This window comes from Rhinolophus ferrumequinum, chromosome 13 (genome assembly GCF_004115265.2).
Source record: "Rhinolophus ferrumequinum isolate MPI-CBG mRhiFer1 chromosome 13, mRhiFer1_v1.p, whole genome shotgun sequence".
Taxonomy (NCBI): domain Eukaryota; kingdom Metazoa; phylum Chordata; class Mammalia; order Chiroptera; family Rhinolophidae; genus Rhinolophus; species Rhinolophus ferrumequinum.
Genome location: NC_046296.1, coordinates 52,372,513 through 52,393,632, shown reverse-complemented (window position 1 = coordinate 52,393,632; position 21,120 = coordinate 52,372,513). Strand labels below are relative to the sequence as shown.

Here is a 21,120-nt window from a genome sequence, read left to right as displayed (position 1 = left end):
GGCACTTGAAGGTGTAAGTGCAAGAAATCTCAAGACCTTGAGACCTGAGATACTCTGGTGATAGGAGCAGTTTGAATAAGCAGATGGATAGATTTAGGCCTGCTTGATCTAACCAGGTGGGCCTGGGACCAAAACACTCTCTCTCCAACTACGTAGGAGGCAATACTTATAGATCAATGCCGGGTCTGTACTTCTGAGTCCCACCTGAAAAGTGTCATAGACAAATGGCCGCAGCTCCCTAGACTATAATGAGAAACATATTTCATTACTGTGCATAATCTAGGATGAGACATTTTAATCATACTTGTGACTGCTGGGGTAAGCAAGAGGACTTAGCACAGGGCCACATTATTATTTTCCCTTGATTATTGTCATATTTCTGGTGAGGTCGTTCACTCTTCTGGAGATCACGTTTGCAATTTCTAATCAAGATGAAGGCATCTGATACATACTTATAAGAGCAGGTTGTCTTATCTTTAGATTCCCAATGACTCAGCACTTGGTAGGAACCCATAAATATTTGTTGTCCTAATCTGAATTGTCCAGTATTTCTAATTCAGCCAATCAACAATTCTCAGGGTTGAAAAATATCTTAAAAACCGGCTCGACCAAAGAAACTTCTGTTAAAACGATTTTTCTTATGAAATAATTACTTTGCCTTCAGAGTTGTTTCCAAAAACCTTCTTTGTTGGTCCCCTTTCCTAGTGTTTCTCTCAAACCATCCACAGATATACCTAGCTAAACACCTAGGTGTTTCAAAACAGGAAACTGCCTCCATCAACAGGCCGGGGCAGCCAGGGTGCCTCACTCTCATTCCAGCAGAGCCCACAGGTGATAAACCTCTTCCACTGATCCGTGGGAAGATACATTGAGTTGATGTAAGTAGTTTTTTTAATGATCAGTTTGCATTTGGCAGCTAATGAATGCAAGCTTCTATTTTTTTCATCCTATTCAGTTCACACGTGCAGTTTGCTGGGTGGTATCTCCTGTGGGCTTTATAATGTCGTAAATTCTTGTGTCATTTTATATGACTCCGTGGCCCTAATATAGCTGGGATAACTGAAAAAAATTATGTTGGGCCTAGTAGTTGATTTAAGGTTTTCCCAGTAAGAAAAGGAGTAGCACTTTGCACACAAAAGAGTGGTAATAATAAGGAGCCAGAGGGGACATGGCTCCTGGACTATCCTTTGAAGTTGGCTGTCTTGAAGGCAAGCTGCTAATTCCATGTGGGGGGTGGGGATGCGGGGGTGGGAGGCAATTCATAGTATTTGGAAAGTAGGAATCCACAATGCTAATTACATGTCAGTGTCACCAATAGTGTGAATCAGAATCATTCATTCATTTAAGCCATTGATTCCGTTCTAAGTCCCTGATGTCATTTATTTCACCCATTTGGCTAAAATGAGCTCTTCAAAAGCTGAGATGAAAAATGCCCCAGGTCACAGCACTGGGTGATCCCTAGGGGGTTCACTTCATTGTGAACCAGCAGTGTGATGTCCAGGGTAGACCCTGAAGCTGTTTCTATAGTCACCCCTGCTCGTGGGACATGCGACTTAACATAGTCTGTGACTAGGAAATAATGACGTCCCACAGGGAATGACAGCCTGCTTGTCCTTAGGTGGGACCAGTCTACTAAGCAAGTTCAAACTCACCCCAAGATGTTTGGATGAATAAGTGTTTCTGTTCCCTGTAGTTTCCATCACTTAAAGTTTCAATTGCTGTCAGATCCCTGATACAGAGCCCCTTACTTAGCTTTTCATTTAATTTAACACATTTCTTGAGCTCCTCCTATGTGCAAGACACATATTTCTTCATATAAATTCACACTGAAACATTTCAAAGGCAGAAACAAGGTTCCAACCTTGTGCCAGCAGTTTACCACCATTGCGAAAGCCTTTATATAAGTCTCTAAAATCAGAAAGCTTATGGGTTGAGCAGCCCTAGCTGACAATTGAGAAGAAGTTGGTTTTTCAGATTATGGCCATGGGTGGTTTAAGTTGTTGAGTTACACAAGACAAAATTCCAAAGTGCCAAGTCTTTTTCCTGGGTGTAACTCTTCATGTATAGAGGGTAGTTTCCCTAATTCTGTAGTCTAGTCTACCATTTCCTTGCTATTCATGATATTTCATCATGATTTGGACGGCCTTCTGATAAGAGGTCCCCTCTGTAGAAATCTTGATGAGTTAATGATGTGTTTATCAATCTCTTTCAAGGTGGTGGACAGTTTGTACCAGATAATGGTTAGCTAATCCACCCACACAATTTTAATCTTATCTCTAAATAGTTCTTACCCCAAGGAGAGCAATTGCTAAAGTGTCTTTGTCATATATGATGATATTACCGAAGCTTAAATCAAGGTCTACAGATACTAAACCAATGGTGTGTTGGGCTCTATCTTAATAAGATCCCAGATAAGTCAAACTCCTCCCATCCTAGTCTTGGCTCATTTGGTTTATTATCTCTTGCAGAAAATCCTTTAAAAAGGCTAACAGGACAACCATGCCCCCCATCACACACGTCAATCCATCTGCCCACACATACCATGGACACAGATAGAGGCATGTGTGTGCATGTACATGTGTGTTTTCTGTCTGTTACCAATTTCGGAGACAGGAATGGCCAGTTTCAGCTGCCTCTTTATCAGACTGTAATGTGCTTTTGATGCAAATCTATCCACCTCTTCCTTATTTTGCCAGGCCCACAGATTTCCCCTCTGCTTTGCACACTTGCTAGTGTTCACAGAATTCACTGTATTACACATTACGGCAAACAAGAATATGGTGATTGACTGTCATTACTAGGAACTAAAATAAACCCTCTAGAGTTGATGGAAAGAGGTCTTATTTTCTGTTTTGTTGCCCTGCCCCCCTCTTTTTACCCACAGCCTGATTTCTTTGAGGGGAGGTCATTTTTAAATTCTCAGGCTCAGCCCCATGGATATGTGCTAATGTGTGCAGCTGGCTTTGTGATTTGATATTGTTCTTCTAACCACATATCCTTGGGCCCACCGCAAACTTACTAAATCAGAAATTCTGAGGGTCAGACCAACCATCTGTGTTTTAACAAACTCTCCAGATGATTCTGATGCATGCTCAAATTTGAGGATCATGAATCTATGTATTTTGCATACACACATTCACAATTATGTACGTCAGTGTGCGTGCTTTCGTAGGAAAAGGCAGGGACTTTTGCTTTTCCATGAGAGCAAATCCTCGGTGGGAGTGGCAGTTCCCCATCTGCCGCCAGCATGGAAGTCAGGTAGACAAGACGTCTCCATGGAAGGAGGCAAGACCTGGATCTCCAAGTCCCTTTGAACATTGTTTCCACTGAGTGTTGACGCAGCTTCCTCTGCAGGTATAATTAGACAACCATGATTTGGATGTTGATGAGTGAAGTGGGCTACATGTAATCTAGTTGTGTTGAAAGCATCTTGTGTTTTCTGTATTTCACTGCGTGTTTATAGAGTAACTTGGCAAAGAAGAGCTGTTAGAAAGCCGCCTTGCACACAAGTTTCAGTTTATCCATCTTGAGCACTGGCCCACTGAAGGGTTTCTTTCCCCTGGGAGCGAGTCACTCCCTGGTGCAAATAATATATTAGACTTCTCCCAAGGCAGGCAAGCTATTTGACAGTGTAGTTCAGCGTTGATCCACTAGAGGCAATGGAAAGCACATTGAAGAGGAAAGATGGAGCTATAGCAAAGTCAGGGTTACTATGGGAGTCAGGTACTCTAGGGGAGTGGGAGGTATTGGGGAGAGTGAGAGATGAGCTTGTGATTTGAGGTGGCAGAGCTACATGTGACATAAGGAATCTTAGGTGTGATCCCCAAAATGTACTTGGATTCACATGCATATGTGTATAAGGTAAAGGGGTAGATAGATATAGTACAAGTGTATGTATGCAGGTTATTGTATATATGTGTATATGTGTATATGTATATGTACATATATATATATGCACAATATATATACACATATATATTTAGAGAGAGAGAGAATGAGAGAGGGCTCATGCAATATTCATGTTAGTCAGGCATCAAAGACCTGTGGCCCTAACCTACCTTTCAATGTTATTTTTCGTTAGTTTCCTTCTATACCCTTCATTTAAGCCAAAATGTATGACTGTCTGTTCTTCACAGACATCACATGCTTTACCATCCTTTATGCTTTCCTCTCCATCACCCACCTCACTCTGCCGCATCCTTACCTCCAACGTCCTGAGGCTCAGTTCAAACACCACCTCCTCCACAAAGCCTTCTCTGAGCCACCCCACCGTACCCCTCGAGGCAGATCACCCCTCAGCTCCAGAACTTCATATCACTTTATATTGCTGAGTGTTTATCAGCCTATAAATTATTGTAACTACGGAGTCCTTCTTAGCCTGTGGGCTTCTTGAAGGCATTCAACATTTCTGATTACTGCGTAGTCCCCAGTGTACCCTGCCACTGCTTGGTGTTGAATATGTTTGTCACATGAGTAAATAGCTGCTTAGAGACATCACAGTACGTGCTCAAACTCAAGAGATACAGTCAGGCTGTGAAAAACAGTTTGGTGGTTCCTCAAAAAGCTAAACATAGGATTAGCATATGACCCACCAAGTCCATTCCGAGGTGTACGCCTGAAATAATGGAAAAGGCATTTATATAAATACTTGTACCTGAAAGTTCATAGCTGCATTATTCACAATCGCTCAAAAGGTGGAAACAACCCAAATGTCCACTAAGTGATGAATGAATAAACAAAATGTGGTATGTCCATACAATGGAATATTATTCCGCCATAAAAAGGAATGAAGTACTGGTGGCACATGCTATTAACATAAGAGGGGTGAGCCTTGAAAACGTGCAAAGTGGAAGAAGCCAGACACAAAAGGCCACCTATTGTATGACTCCATTTATATGAAATATCCAGAATAGGTAAACCCATAGACAGAAAACAGGTTAGTGGTTGTCAAGGGCTGGGGGACGAGGGGAAAAAGGGAGGGAATGCCTAATGGGTGCAGGGCTCCTCTGAAGCTAATGAAAATGTTTTGGAACGAGATAGAGGTGGTGGTTGCACAACATTGTGAATACGGTACTAAATGCCACTGAATGGTTGACTTTAAAATGGTTAATTTTATATTATGTGAATTTCACCTTGATTTAAAAGAAGTGGTATAAAAGCATTTCCCTTTTTCCTTTAGAGAAACTGGCTTTTTTAGTAGGATGATGTGATATTTTATCCCCAATATGACCAGATCCTAGAATAAATTATCAAGTGTTGGTTGCGTGTCCACAATTCCTTCCTTACTCCTGAATCATGCTGCCCAGGGCTATTTCATGCCCTGAGGGTGACTGCCCACCTTGTGACTTCAGGTTCCATCACAAGCCAGTAGACGTCCGTTGAGGAGACTGGCAGTCAGGCTCCACGGTTGCTGTTGCTGAGCCTTCTGACAAGAATGGGCTCTTAATATCTTTGTCCAAGCTGAATTGCAGTTAAAAATAGACTTGTAGCTTTCCTGGACGATCTTCATTTGTTTTCTGAGGAGCTAGGAAGCCCGATCTTCCGTTCACTCCTGCTTGATTCTCAGTTCACAGGCTGAAGCTGGCGGACATCAAGGTGATCGCAGCCCTGGGCGACTCTATCACTGTGAGTTACCCCGGCTGTAGAAGGAAGGGGCAGGAGAGGAGCTGGCCTTGATTCCCTGGAGAACGTGGAGAGAGGAAACCTCACTCCCAGCCCTTACATGTTGCTATTTCGGGTCCTGATCTGCAGTCCCTTTCCACCCCCCTCCACCCCCTCACCCCTGGAACCAGCATTCCTTGCCCATCTCGTTTTCCCACCTCCACTTTAACCTCATCGTTCCTCTCCCAATGCTGGAATGGAGGGAAGAGCGGGAAGTAGGGGGACCCCAGAGGGAGCATCTGTAACAGAAGTGACCCAGCCCAAATCGCAGAGTCTGTCGGTGGAGGGGTAGAAATGGACTATGTCTCCCACCCACATGTATTGCTCCTTCAAAGATCTGGTGCTTTGTTTGTCCGTGTAGAAAAGTTAAGGGTGGGGATGAAGAGAGGCTAAGACAGGAACAAGTGTCCGTGGGGGTGGAGTGTGAGTCAGTGGGTCAGTGGAAGAGCCAGAGCCACTAAAAATGATCCCAGCCCCTCCCTGCAGTCGCTCTGTGGTGACACCCCAGGCCCTGCAAAGAGCTATCCATGAAAAGCCAAATCAGGCCCTTCGAGAGCCTGGGTGGGGTGTGCCAGAGGCTCCCAGACAGAAGCTTCCGTTCAATAGTGGTTCATTAGAGAGGAGTCCAGCTGCTGTTCTCTGGGCCAGTAGAAGTCGGGGCCTCCTCCTGAGTATTCCCCAGAGACCAGCTGGCACTTTTCACGTCTATGGCCTGTTCACACTGATATTATCTCACTCAGTATCCTCAACAAGATCCTGTGAAGTACGACTGTTCTTAAACTTAGCCAATAAAGAAGATGAAGCAGGGTGAGGTAAAGTCTGTGCCCATGGCCACACTGGACCAGGACTAGAACTCACCGGTCCTGACTCGAAGTCCAGAATTCTATCCCTGCACTACAGCTGTCCCCTCCAGGACTCCGCCGTACTGCTCATAACCCTCCGGGAAGGACAGGCAGGCCGGTCTTAGCGTGGCTTATCCCACTCCCTGCCTGCTGCTGTAGTCCAATGTCACCTCCCCACCACTCCATCGCTCCTTGGCTCCTTGAGATGCTGTGGGAATAAGGAGTCTCAAAAGTCAGCACAGCTGTTCAGGACTTCCTGGGGAGGCAGCACTTTGAATGTGACATATCTGGCAGGTGGCAGAGGAATTGGGCCACCGGAGCAGGGATCACACCAAAGAGGGGGAACCTCTCATTGAGGCGCAGCCTCCTCCAAAGCCCTCCTTCCGAGGCTGCCTGGAAGGCCAGCCTTCAGCGTGCCCTGAGGAATGGCCTTCTCGTAACAGAAATGATAGCTATGATAGCTGGCATCATTATTAAAGGGCTTTGGGCAAGGGACATGTACCTGCAGAGTGGGTCCACATTGTGGTTTTAAAAGACCCTGCTTTTTCTTCAGCTGAGGGGTAGGTCCATGGTATTTCATCGGATTAATTTTTTAAATTGCACACGTTAGATATATTGATATAAAAGGATTACAATATGCTTCCTTTTATGACAGACTTCATAATTTTTTTCTTTAAATGAGGAAAACAGGACCTGGAAACGTGTCCTTTTGGAAAATAGACACCTCAGTCTAATTTTCAGATACACTTTTGCTAGCCTCGTGTCACTTGATCTTGGTCTGGACAGCATTTCTTAGGGTGAGGCCGAGCTGTGGCTGGTACAGGATTCCCAGCAGGAGCTCTCACTCATCTCTGAAAAGGCAGGACGTCTATCAAGATGGGATGCTGTGTGGCCTCAGGATTCTAGAAAGGACCCGGGGATTCCCGGCCAAGACAAGATGCGGACCTTCTGGCCAATGGGCAGGGAAACTCATGCCTTTGTCATTCCCTCTCAGGCAGGTAATGGGGCCGGGTCCAAGCCTGGGGATGTCTTGGATGTCCTTACTCAATACCGAGGCCTGTCTTGGAGGTGAGTAAGGGAGTGGCAAGGCCCTGAAGACCTCTCATGGCAGGGCACGGTGGACCGCTGGGATTATAGAAAACCATTCCTCTAGCAGATGGTTGAGCCACCTAGTGTTTTTCATGAGAAACTTCCAGGTTTAATTCAAAGAAGGTATTTATCAGCTTCCCCAAACCACTGCACTCCCCAGAATAAGAGCTGGGACCTGAGTAGGAGGAGTTTGGGGGAGAAACTATATAAACATTTGTGTTACAAAAGCTTCTGTAGCTTCCATTTCTCCTTCTGGGAAGTAATTTCGAAAGGAGGCAGTGGTCTTTGGAATCAAAGTTAAGTCTGAACCCTGGCTGTGCGGCTCTGTGCAACCTTGGGCAAGTTACTTAACCTCTCTGAGCTTGTCATCTTCGATGCAGAGATAATGTTGCCTGAGCACTGTCATGAGTATTAGAGAGAATTTAAGCACCCAGCACAGTGCCTGACACAAAGTAGATATAAACGGGAGCTGGTGTCATTATTAAAGGGCCTTCGTTTTACAGACGAGAAAGCAAAGCTCCAAGAGGGCAAGTAACCTCCAACATTACACAGCCAGATGGTAAAAAGAGCAAGTAGTAGAGTACATGGTTCCTGATGCCTGACTTGGCACGTTCCCCCATCGTGTGTTGCTTCCTGCAGGCTTGTTCCTGCCCTGGCTGAAATCAAATCCAGGCTGCCACAAACTACAGTGATCTGTGCTTTGACCTCTGTGCTTTGAACCCTAGGCTCATGCCAAGCATGAGAGGGCAGGTTTGGTGTTTCCTCAACCTGGAATCTGGCTTCTCTTAAACTTTGGTGTTGAATCCCTGGCATCTTCCCTCGTGATGCTGCACAGAATTAAATCCCAAACACTCTCAGAACTTTTAAAATGTTCCCAGGCGCACTTGGCATAGGATAAGGGAAGAGGGAAAAGCAGGGAATCCAATAAACTCTGGAATGTTCCATGTTTTCATGCCTAGAAACCCATCCAACTTGGATTTCCTTGGCATTTTAGACATGGCTTGGAAGATGGGTTGCTTTCTAGAAGATGCCCCTTAAAAAAATGGGTTTTCCCAAGCCAAACGGGAAGAGAACCATGAGGGCAAACCTTTTTGCTGTGTTTTCAGTAATAATAGCAACGCGCAGCTGCAGTGGCTAGTGGGGTGAGGCTGGCATCTGCACGCAAGGGTGACTCACTTGCCGTTTGGGAGATGGGAAGAAGGGAGCCCACTTGGTTCCCTGCCCCAGTGTTAATAATGCTCAGAGTTAAAACCCAACTGTCAGCCAGGACCATTTAAATCAGTTTCTTCTGTGGATGTTCCGTTTGTGAGGAGAAGGGAGAGGAGTTGCTGTACTCTGGTTTGTTTTTCAGGGTTTGTTTGTTTTAAACTGAAACAGGGCAGGCTCCAAGTCCCCGGGGTGTTTCTCAGAAGGGTCTGTCTCGGTGGTGTCTGAGGTATTTCAGCGTTGCTGGCATTTTCAACCTTCATTTTATGTTTTGTTCCCACAACACAGCGTTGGCGGAGATCACAACCTCAGCAGCGTCATCACCTTGGCCAGTGAGTACTTGCTCCCGCAGGGATTTAGGGCGGGCTCTGGCGGCCACCCTGCATGTCACGTTTCTGCAGCTCCCTCTGGTGGTGGCCGCGGACTTAGCAGGAAACCGGGCGGCGGGACACAGTTGTATTCAGCAGGGGGCGCTGCTTCCCGCAGGCGGTATACCTGTTCGGCTTCTTGAGAGTGACTTTAAGCATGGAAGATTTTTTTTTATTTTTATTTTTTAAGAGAGATTGTATTTGTCCAAGGAAGGAAGAGAGAGAGGAAAAGACAACTCAGGCCAAATCTTAGTGCAAATCATTATTAAGAAATTATTCAAGAAAGAAGGAAAGGAAACCCATCTCTGCTTTGCCTGTCATTCTGAGCAGAGCACCTTTCTGAGAGGCATTGATCTCGACTTGGGCTGCATTGGACACAGTTGCGTGCAAAGACGTTGAATTTCTGTGTGTTGCTTTAGAAACGCTGTTCTTGCAGCAGTAAGAGAGGAAGTTGTTCAAGCTGTGCAAACACAGCCGTATTTGGGGCCTGAAGTTTTCCTTAAATTATTTCACCAACAACTTGCTTGGAATGATTTTTTGAAGACTGGCTATATTCTCTGACGGACCTTGTCTTACTTATCTTTTATTCTCCTTAGTGTATATACATCACAGTGCTTGTTCTTAAAGTATACTTGTGATAAATGTTTATAATGAATTATTTTCCCTTCAAATCCTCTGGCAAATAATTTTGCCTGAGGGGAATTTTATTGGCCCCATTCTCATTTACTTTTCTTGCACTTATTCCTTTGTAATATATCTTTAGAAGCTAAGAAATTGTTTGAGCTATAAACTCACTCCGACTTTGAGGAGAGGGATGCTTCATCTCCACAAAGGCAGAGCTGATTGACCTTCACATTTGATACGTTTTTGCTATTCGCAAATCCTGTTTAAGTAGATGCCCTGGCACAAGAACTCCCTGTCTTCTTTATTTCTAGGTCTACACACAAGAGCTATAAATAAGCTCTCCTATTGCTAGGAGATGGTTTGGGTGGCTTTTGTGAGTGTGACTGACTGTCTGTGAGCTGGCCCGGCATACACAACAGCTTGCTGCGCTCTCTGATTCCCATGTTATTTTTATGGATAACATAATTGGAAATCAGTGGGCTCAAGGTCTTTCACTAAAGTGATTTACAAAAGATAGACAATATCACCCCTCAGGTGGACTCTCCTGACCCATTTAAGCTGTGTGAGGACCATTCAGTAGGGCAACGAATAGTCTTTTCAATAAATGGTGCTGGAACAACTGGATAGCTACATGTAAAGAATGAAGTTGGACACCACCCCCCCACACCTCACACCAGATACAAAAATTAACTCGAAATGAAACGTAAACCTAAATGTAAAAGCTAAAACTAACTCTTAAAAGAAAATAGAGGACCAAATCCTTATGACCCTCGGTTAACAAAGCCTTATTAGATACAACACCTTAGATAACAAAGCCTTATTAGATACAACACGAGTGATAAAAAGAAAAAAATAGATATATTGGACAAAGTTAAACACTTTTGTGCTTCAAAGGAAACAAACAACCCAAAGAAAGTAAAAGAGACAACGCAAAGTGTGGGAGAAAATATTTGAAAATTATCTATTTGATAAACTTGTACCTAGAAAATATAAAGAATTCCTTAAGTCAACAATAAAAACACAATCCAATTAAAAATGGGCAAAGGCAACACTATAAATGTATTTAATACCACTGAACTGTATGCTTAAAAATAGTTAAGATGGTAAATTTTGTTCTGTGTGTTTTACCACACTGAAAAAATAATGGGCAAAGGATTTGAATTGACATTTCTCCAAAGAAGATATACAAATCGCCAATAAACACATGAAAAGATACTCAAAATCAGTAACCATCAATGCAAATCAAACCCAACGAGGTACCATTTCATATCCAGTAGAATGGTTATAATAAAAAGACAACAGATAATAACAAGTATTGGTAAAGATGTGCAGAAACTGAAACCCTTATTTGCTGCTGATGGGAACATAAAATGGTACAGCTGCTTTAGGAAAAGTTCTGTAAGTTCTTCAAAAGGTTAAACAAATGATGCAGCAATTCTTCTCCTAGGCGTATATCCAAGAAAACCCACACAAAACTTGTACATAAATGTTCATAGCCACATTATTCATAATAGCCAAAAAAAGTGGGAATAATCCAGATGTCCTTCAACTGACGAATGGATAGATAAAATGTGATCTATCCATGCAATGGGATATTATTTGGCAATAAAAAGGAATGAAGTCCTAGTACACGCTACAACATGGGTGAATGTTGAAAACATTATGCTAAGTGAAAGGAAGCCAGACACAAGAGACATGTTGTATGATTCCATTTATATGCAATGTCCAGAATAAGCAAATTTATATATAGAGAAAGTATATTAATGGCTGCTGTGAGGTTAGAGGGAATGGGGAGTCTCTGCTCAAAGGTTTCTACGGTTGATTGTGGTAATGGATGTACAACTGTATGAATGTACTAAAGCTATTGAACTGTAGGGTTTAAATTGGTGATTTTTATGGTACGTGAATTATCTCAATAAGTTATTATATATTTAGAAAAAAGGAAAATGCATGAGAGAAGCACCTGCCCAGACTCACATTTATTCAACAACAATTCATTAAGTACCCAGGTGTGCTGCCCAGGCAGTTAAACATCAGCCTGCTGGGCATTTTCTTTCCGTGCTGAGTGAGGAATAGTCAGGGGAAGGGCTGTGGGTGGGGGCTCTGCTTGGTCCTGAACACTCACTGGTGCTTATTAAAGGAATTTGAGGATTGCTTTGGGGTAGTTACTAAGCACATCTCTTCCTTGGGTTTCCAGACCTCCTCCGGGAATTCAACCCTTCCCTCCAGGGCTTCTCTGTTGGCACCGGGAAAGAAGACAGTCCTGGAGCCTTCTTCAACCAGGCCGTGGCTGGAGAACGAGCTGAGTGAGCAGGGGAGCCTTGGGGGTGAAAAGCATAGGTCTTCTGGGGACCCAGTGGGGGCTTAGCCTAGACTGGGATATATAGCTGAAGGCTGGGGGGCTTGGTCTAGGGAAGGGGTCTGAAGGTCAAAGACTGGATTGGATGGGCTGTCTTGGGGATCCCTTGCTGTGGGACACAGGAAGCTGCTAACCCATCCCCAACTCCACCCCAGGGACTAGTCACACTTGACTCTGATGCTTTGAGCAAATCACTTTTTCTCCTCTGTGAATCTCATGTCCACATAAGACAGTGGCCCTAAGAGGGCTCACTCTGAGTCTCAGTTTTTATTGCTCTGTCAGTCTCCATCTTTTGTATCCTTTCTCCCTCCCTTCCTCAGACATGCTTTTCGGGAAGCTTGTTCAGGCTCTAGATTTGGCATCCCTCCTAGGTCATGGGAAGAGCATCAGTTCCCTGAGTCTGAGTCCTGCCCCTCTCCCACCCCCCACCCCGCCACTAAGCCTTAGCCTCTACGAGATGGGCTGTTGTGAGGCTCAATGCATGTTGAATGCAGAAGTTCTGGTGAGCTGTAAATAGCGCACATGTGTTGGATCAGGACGGTTGTTCCAGCAGCAATGCAGCAGGGCTGCAGGACCCACCTGGGAAACCTGTTAGTGAACAATGGAACCATCGTGTCATGGTCCGTGGCACTGAATGGCAGGTTCACAAGGGCAGGGTCGGCTTTCCTGGGTCCTACAGCTCCATTTCTCCCAAGGAGCCTTGAGTGATTCTTTGGGTTTGCTGCCTGGTCAGAGAATAAGTGAATGCCACGCCATTTACTTTTCCAGGAAAAATAAATGGAAAGATCCTCTCTGGTTCTTAACCCTATTCTTCTTCCAGAATAATCACAAACCTCACTTTACTGTGTAGTTCCTAGGGATTTCTGGGTTCTGGTTTCTAGATTCCCTGACGTCATTCTCCCACTTCTCAACCCCATCCTGAATCTGTGAGCCACCCAAGTAACTCTCATGTGTTCATGACAGGAAAGGTGACAGATCATCCAAAGCAGAGATCTCTCAGAACCTGATGGTTTTAGAATGATTTCGGTGGCTTTGCTTTCCTTTTAGTGGGGGCGGGAGTGAAAGGCGACCAAGTTACTGCTTATAAATTTGGGCTTACTTTAATATCACCATGATTTTGCTTTTTTCCCCACGCATATGTCAGCTGGTGGTATGAGAAGAAAGGTGTTTCTGGGCATGACTAGGTCAGAAGGCATCCAAGAATGAACCCTTAGTTGAGATCATAAAAGTGACCTAAGCAGAGTGTGATTCATATGGCCCTGGATTTCTTCCCTGCTTTCCCCCTAGGCCTTTGGGGCTCTTTGGTGCAAGCAATCCATTTGTCCAGGCACATCCTGAGGTGTAGGGAACAGTTGGAGATGATTATTCCCATATCACAGATGGAGACATTGAAGCGCCGAGAGGCAAAGTGGCCTGCACGGATGCATCCATTCAGTCACGTGGTCTGTTGGCTTTGTGCCCTGCAGGCTTTATCCCAAGCCAGACAATAAACCCTCATACATATACAACAGTGTCCAAGTTACAGAATACCTTCATGTCTATTATTCCTGGTATTCCGGACAGTAACTGTGACACGGACAGAGCAGAGGGTCAGATACCCATGTTTTCTTAATGATGGCACTGAGGCACAGAGAGGTTAGGTAATCATCCTCAAATCTGTCTATAGAAAGAGCAGCTGCCCTGATAACTTCAGATCTACAGCTGAGGAAACTGAGGCTCAAAGAGGTTATGTAGCTAACTCAGAATTCCCACCCAGGTTAGCTGATACGTAGTGTACTATGACTAAGACCAGGCCAGTTGGGCTGATAGTTAAGAGAGGGAGGCGATGACAACCAATGTTTCCTGCTGGGCATTGTGCCAGGGGCTTAACTGATGATAATGGTGACGATGGTGGTGGTGACGATGGTAGAAATAATTCAGTGGATTATTTGTAATATGGATGCTTACCATACGCTGTTCTAAGTTCTTTATGGGCACCTTATTTAATCTACCCAACAGCTCTATGAAGGTATGCGTGTCCTCCCCATTTTAGAAAGGAAAAAACTGAGGGTTTGCAAGGTTAAATACTGCGTCAAGGTCTCAGAGCTGGTCAGTGGTGGAACCAGGCTTCAAACCCATGCCGTCTGGCAGCAGTAGTGGCTCTTACTCCATTGGGCTGCTTTGCCCATCTCGCTGCTCCTGATGACCCTCTAAGATTGGGGATTTAGCTCCATGGTTACCGTCTTTTTGGACTGGGAACTTAAGTCATATCCCCACAGTTAGCAAGAGGTTAGTAGATGTCAAACCCAGGTGTGTCTGACTCAACCATGTCACCTTGAGGATGAGGGCCCTTTGAGGCTGAGATCATAGCACCCACAGAAACGGGCTTATGCTGACCCGTGCATGATGTGAAACACTCACACGCCGCCTTCTGTTTGCCCCCACATGAGCCTGGCTTGGGAGAGAAAGAAAAGTATGTAAAAACATTGCCAATCAGAAAACCATTCCACTAACAGTCTGCTTCTTGTATGTGGAGTACTCTGTCCTTCCCAAAGCACAGCCACAACACTCCACCCCACCCTCACCCCCAGTGGAGGCTGAATGGAGAAGCAGCTCTGATGGGAGCCTGGCTTTCAGTCCAGAGTTCCTGCTCCGTATTTGATTCCTGTTCTCTCTGCTAAGTTCCCTCCCAGCCCCAGCTTTAGTGTCCCCACTCCTCACAGGACTTCTTCCTATGTCTGCCCGCAGGGATTTAGCTAAGCAGGCCAGGAGGCTGGTGAACCTAATGAAGAATGACACTGTAAGTCTGGGCGAGGCACCACCTTGAGGGAGGAGTCCCCAGAACTGGGAGAGGGCAGGAGAAATCCATGACAACAGACAGGGTCACCTCTGGGAAAAGGACAGGGCCACATGGAAATCCAGAGTCTACCTTTAAAACAACACCAAGAACAACAACAACTAATGACTGAACACCTACGGCCTGTGACCTCTGACCTCAGGATCCCCAAACCAAAGAACAGAAAACATTACTGTTCACTAAACCCTGTGGTGTATGAGGACCCATCCCTGCCCGTGTGTAGCCCTTTGTGTTTTCCTTGACTCGACTCTGGGGTAAGGCTTTTATTTACTTGTTTGTTTCCTATTCATTTCAGAGGATAAATTTTCAGGAAGATTGGAAGATAATAACCCTGTTTATAGGAGGCAATGACCTCTGTGATTTCTGCGAGGACCCGGTAGGTCTCCAGGCCCTTAATTCAAAACTCCCTCCTGGAAAGATTTCTACCCCAGGTCCCTGGAGCAGTGTAGCTGGGTTGGGACTTGGGGCTTGTGGTCTGGCATGGATCCAGCCTGAGATTAACTCCAAGACCGAGAGGACATTCACCTCCAGTGAGAGATTCAACAGGACAAGCAGGACTGATTGTAAGATGAATCGTGATTAGGTTTCCTATCAGGGGAGCTTGATCATATCATTCTAGAAACCAAGATAACGTTCCAACGATCTTGAAAAATCTGGCATATCTTCATACATCATTCTAAGTCAGCTCCTTTTCCAATATTGAACTGCTTCCCTATTACTTCTATGGGAAAGTTGATTTCCTAATGTAGGCATTTAGGCCATGTTTGGAGCCTAACAGTTATTCTGGGCTGATGGGAAATCCAAGAGTCAGACTGCTGCCCTGTGGGTGCAGTGCTTCTTCCTGGAACCCCAGATTCCCTGAGCTGGAAGAAACCCACAAGCCATAATGACCAGTCTCCCACCCACGGCAGGAATGCCTTCCACAGAATTCAATTGTTGAACATTTCCAGCGATGGGCCGCTCTTTAATTTGCAAGGTGGCCCTAATTAGTATCATGAGTAGGCGCAAACTCTTTTGTGGTGTTTCTTTGTGTTAAGCCCAAATCTACCTCCTGTGACTTCTGCCTTTACTGGGCACTTCATCTATATCAATTCAGCTGCCTTTAAAAATAATAGTTGTTTTTTTTTTTTTTTATTGTACAAGCAATATACACAGAAAACATATCAAAGTATAGAGGGAAAAAAATATTGTCTGTAATGTGATTACAACATCCAGAAAGGCCATTGTTAACATTTCAATAAATGTCTCTAGCATTTTCTGTGAATAGAGAGAAATTGCTTTATTATTTTCTAAAAATGCTATATCATCCTGAAAATATTGTTTGGTAACCTGCTTTTTTACAATAGCAACACATTGGGAGGATATTCCTATGTCAATATTTATTTTTCTATACAATAATTCTTAATGACTGTATAGTAACCCATAATATAGGTTGGCTCTTATTTACATAACCAGTCCCCACTACTGAGTACTTAGCTTACATTACTTCTAGTTATGCCTATTATAAATAACACCAGGGTAAACATCCATCTTTATGTACATCCATAATTGTTTCCTGGTATATATTCTAAGTAGTAAGCTTTTTAAGCAAAAAGATATATATACTTCTCCCAATGTTTCATTATGAAAATTTCCAAACACACTGAGAAATTGAAAGACTTGTGTAGTAAATGCCCATGTGCCCACTACCTAGATTTTACAGTTGTTAACATTGTGCTATATTAATTTAACACATATCCATCCGTCTTATTTTTTGGTGACTCTACATTTGTAATACTTGGGATACATATTGCTAAGTTGCTCCCAGAATGTTTGTACCAATTATGCTTATTTCCCTACTTCACAAGTGGCAATGTATGTTATTTAATAGCTGCAAATCTGATAAATGAAAAAATTGTGTCTTGTTTTCAAATTTTGCATTTATTTTCTTACTAGGTGGGAACAAACTTTTATTTCCCTTTTTTAATGCTCACTTGAATTTCTCCTGTTGATAAATTCTATACTATGCCTATCAGCCATTTTCTGTTAAGGTACTTATTATTATTAATCTGTAAAAAAAAAAAGGCCTGTATTAAGTATACTAACCCATTATCAAACATGTTGCCTATTTTTTATTTTCCATTTAATTTTGTTTACAGTGTTTTCCGATAAATAGAACATTTTTTATTTCGAGTACCATTCACTGGGCATGTTATTATATGCCAGGCACTGTACTGGGAGCTAAGCAGGCAAGTGAAACAAAGATTCTGTCTTCAAGGAACTCACAATGTCAGGGGAAGGAGACAGACAATTCATAACACGATGAGAAAAACATCACGATGCGCTTCTAGTGATGCACACAGAGATCTGAAGTCAGAATTGCCATGGAAATTTGGGGTGGGGGGAAAGGGTGTCAGCCGTTTACACACAGCTGGAGACCTTCCAACTGGGACGTGAAGTTGAGGATGGTTGTCAGGGGCCAGCAGAGCAAAGTTTAAGAAGTGGCCTCCCAGCACCTGCCCTGAGGGGCAACCCTGCCCCCCACACCCTTCACAGCCTTCTTTCCTGGCATCAAAGTCACCAGAGCCTGGGGTTTTCAAGCTGTTATGTGAAGGGATCTCAGTGTGGAGTCCGGGGGCTGCTGGGAGGGGTGGGGAGGTGGGACCATGGGCCTTCCCCCATTTCCCTGCAGCTTTAATCGATTTGGTAGAGCAGGGCTCTTGGTTAGATTTCATTCAGAGAAAGGGTTCCATAGCTTTAAAAACAAAACGTTTAAGAACCACAAGTATCAAAAGCAAAAGAAATAACCACACAACGTGTTTATGCTTAGGACCTGGGTTTCACGGGACTCTCTTCCCCTCTATCACTCCTTAAGTGATTTGATTGGGCTGTGGGTCCCCAGGACGGGGGGATCCAAGCAGAAGAGATCACACCGTAGGACCAGAGGATGTTCAAGCTGCAGGGGATCTTAGAGGTCCTCTGTGCCAACACCCCGTTTTAAAGGGGCCCAGATATGTGATGTGCCTTTGTGAAGGCCCTACATCTAGCTAATAAAAAGTGGATCCCAGAGCTTTCCATAGCTCCATGTAGAAGAAAGGGGTCACAGCTATGACAAGCCCAAGGACCACGGGGTTGGTTTGGAGGCAAACCTACATTTTAGTGTTGCCCATTCTGGCTGAAACACAGGGAGGAGGGGGCCCAAGAGAGGAGTGGCCCTGGTCTGCAGAGAGAATGGGTGACGAATGGTGTTAGACATTTCCTCTTCCTGCAGGTTCACTATTCTCCCCAGAACTTCACAGACAACATTCAGAAGGCCCTGGACATCCTCCATGCTGAGGTACAGAGGCTCGGTCACATGACCTCCAAGCAGCTCAACCACAGTCCTCCTTGGGCCTCAGACAGCCTGGAGGTGGCTCTGGCTTTGGTTGAGGCCTCCCTGCTGGGTCCCCTTTGCCTGGAGACCAGCACTGACCATGCTGTCAGTCCTGGTCTCAGCGGCCTAAACACATAGGTGCTGATGGGAAGCAGAGGGGCGGGAGAGGCAGGGATGAAGGGAGTGGATGGGGCCAGATGGAAGGCCACAGACCTGACGTCTAGCAGGAAGGACTGCCCAGCCTCGATCCTCTTGGGAACTGGTCTTGCCTTTGCTCAGGTTCCTCGGGCATTCGTCAACCTGGTCAAGGTGGTGGAGATCGTCAAACTGAGGGAGCTGTACCTCGAGAAGAAAGTCAACTGCCCAAGGCTGATTCTTAGGTAAGATGGAAGCTTCTTCCCCTGTTCTTGAAAGGGCCATAGGACGCTTAGTAGAAAGTGACTATGGTTAGCAGGGCAGAAGTTTGAGGAGTGCAGAGACCACCCCATTTTCTAACCGGACAAGGCCTAATGGGGGAGATTTTTCTGAGCGCAATATGGGCCTCAGCTACCCTTGGAGTATGCTTTTACAACCCAGCCATGCTTCTGTTGTCATGTCAGTTCAGGACACCCTTCAGTCCTCCAAGGGAGGAGTCAAGCATGAGGACTGCAGTGGGCCTGTGTGGGCCAGGCTCCCTGGCCACTGCGAGGGCCTACTTTTAAGTGTGTCCAAAGCTTCCTCTCCCAGGGACCCATCTCCAGGACAGAGGGAGCCATTGTTTGGTGTGGGTGCTCCAGGCTGGGCATTCACAAATGTAGGGCTATTGCCACTTGTTGAGGAAAGTGTGGACAAATCAGATCAGCAGGGTTTAGAGGCCAGTGTCTTCCCCAGAGACACTTCCCCAGTGTCTTCCCCAGTGTCTTCCCTGGTCCTGGGAAGGCCCCGCAAGGCCTTCTTTATCCTGTCTTTATCCCAGAGCCAAACAAAGGTGGGTGCTCCCGCTCTAGTAGTACACATTTCCAGGAAGTGAGAAGATGTTCTCCTAACCCAAACATGACCATTTCTCACAGCGTTGCTTCCTACCAGGCCTCCTCTGGACCATTAGCCGGGGTCATGGTGGCAGGGCCCATTCCCCCCGCCCCCACCCAGCTCTGTACCGCCCCACACACCATAATCCTGAACACGTCACATGGTAATTATTCCTGTGCCTCTCCTCCACAGCCCTGCGCTCTGGGTCTGAGTCACTGCCAGCGCGGCATAGGGGCTCAGCTGCTGTTCGCTGAACGGCTGAATGAATAATTCACAAGGGCTAGATTTGCTCTTGGAAATTAAGGGGTAGCTTGGTTGCTCCCCTAAAGATCCCTGCCAATGCTCACCTGGGGGTCCAGACTGCACAGGTCCCCTCGGGAGGCCTGAGGATGCTGGGAGCAGGAGGATGGCTGCTGGATGACACATGCCTATTAATGCAGCTGGTGTCAGCCATGCTATTTTGAGCTGCTGACTCATCTCCTGGCTCCCACTTTCTCCAGTCACTGGGCCACACGGGGTTCAGTGTATTCATTAGGTTTCAGAGCAGCTCACCCCTTGCCATGGATCACTGCAAGGGTTTTCGACAATTAAATCTAAAGGTTCAGAGTAGGCATTTGCCAGGTCCATTCTGAGAACTGCAATGGCCAAGTCACTGACTGTGGGTGAGCCAGGCTCAGGGTCACTTTGTCCTGCCACCTCTGCAGTGCTCTGCTCTCCCCGCCTCTCCTCTGATCTGCCTCCGTGGTAGTGTTTTCCTTGGCGGTGCCGAGTCTACACTGGACCATCCATGCTGTAATCATCTCATCTCCCTGGACCAAATTTGCAAGAGGCCAGCCAGATCAGAGCTACAGACTGGACAGGAGCAGTTTAACTAGGGATTAAGAGCTCCAGTTCAGACCAGACAGACTTGAGTTCAAGTCCTGGCTCCGACACTTAGCATCCATGTGACTTTAAGAAAGCACTGAACCACACTGAGCCTCAGTTTTCTCATCTATAAAATGGGGATAGTGACAATACAGCTTCTAGAATAGCTAAAGAGGATTAAACAGGTTATACCCATAAAACTCTTGGCACAGTAAGTATTTGATATGTGTTAACCATGATTGTTTTCATTGTTGTCACCATTGTTATTTAAAAGGAGGTGTGTCTTATCTATACTGCACTGTCCTCTGACAGTCATAAGGTAACTCAGCATCTTAAAAGTCACTCCTGAAGATGTCAGAAGAAGTAACTATTTTATTTTCATGAGCCAATCCAGGCCTGGGAAATTTTCTTCAGCTTCTTCTGGTACAGTTAACAATCAGCCAGAGCCTCCATTAGCACAGACTCCTGATTAGCTCCCAAGTTAAATATATTCTGAATGTCAAGCCACTATTTCTGTGTCATGCACTCAGGTGATGATTTTGGTGGGGTGGGGCATTTCTTCTGTTTGGTCTGCAGGAATTTGTGTCCCTGTGTCCTGAAGTTTGATGATAACTCAACAGAACTTGCCTCCTCATTGAAACAAATAAGAATTATCAGGTGAGCCGAGAAAGGGTTTTGAGCTGCACAGGAATTGCTGTGTGGTTTGGTTGCTCTGGGTGGAATATGAACATGTGCTTACGTTATTTTCACCCTGACGGGGAGTGAGGTTACCACTGACCAGTTTACAGATTTAAAATACACTGTGAGGCAGCAGGGACTGTGGTTCCATTTATTTGAATCAAGCTATAGAGCCAAGCCACCAAAGATGCTTCAGCAAGTCTCAGTTCCTGGCCTTGCACAGAAACAAATAT

General features: G+C 45.2%; 1 protein-coding gene across 1 annotated transcript in view; it reads left to right on the top strand.

The window, feature by feature from the left end:
- The window catches only part of PLB1 (phospholipase B1), a 138,815-nt gene that overhangs the window by 68,738 nt on the left and 48,957 nt on the right, over window positions 1-21,120 (top strand). Inside the window, 10 exon segments of the mRNA XM_033125525.1 lie at window positions 5,567-5,625; window positions 7,498-7,571; window positions 9,087-9,130; window positions 11,988-12,096; window positions 14,877-14,928; window positions 15,281-15,361; window positions 18,236-18,301; window positions 18,617-18,717; window positions 20,786-20,835; window positions 20,838-20,866. Coding sequence (XP_032981416.1) covers window positions 5,567-5,625; window positions 7,498-7,571; window positions 9,087-9,130; window positions 11,988-12,096; window positions 14,877-14,928; window positions 15,281-15,361; window positions 18,236-18,301; window positions 18,617-18,717; window positions 20,786-20,835; window positions 20,838-20,866 — 665 coding nt within the window.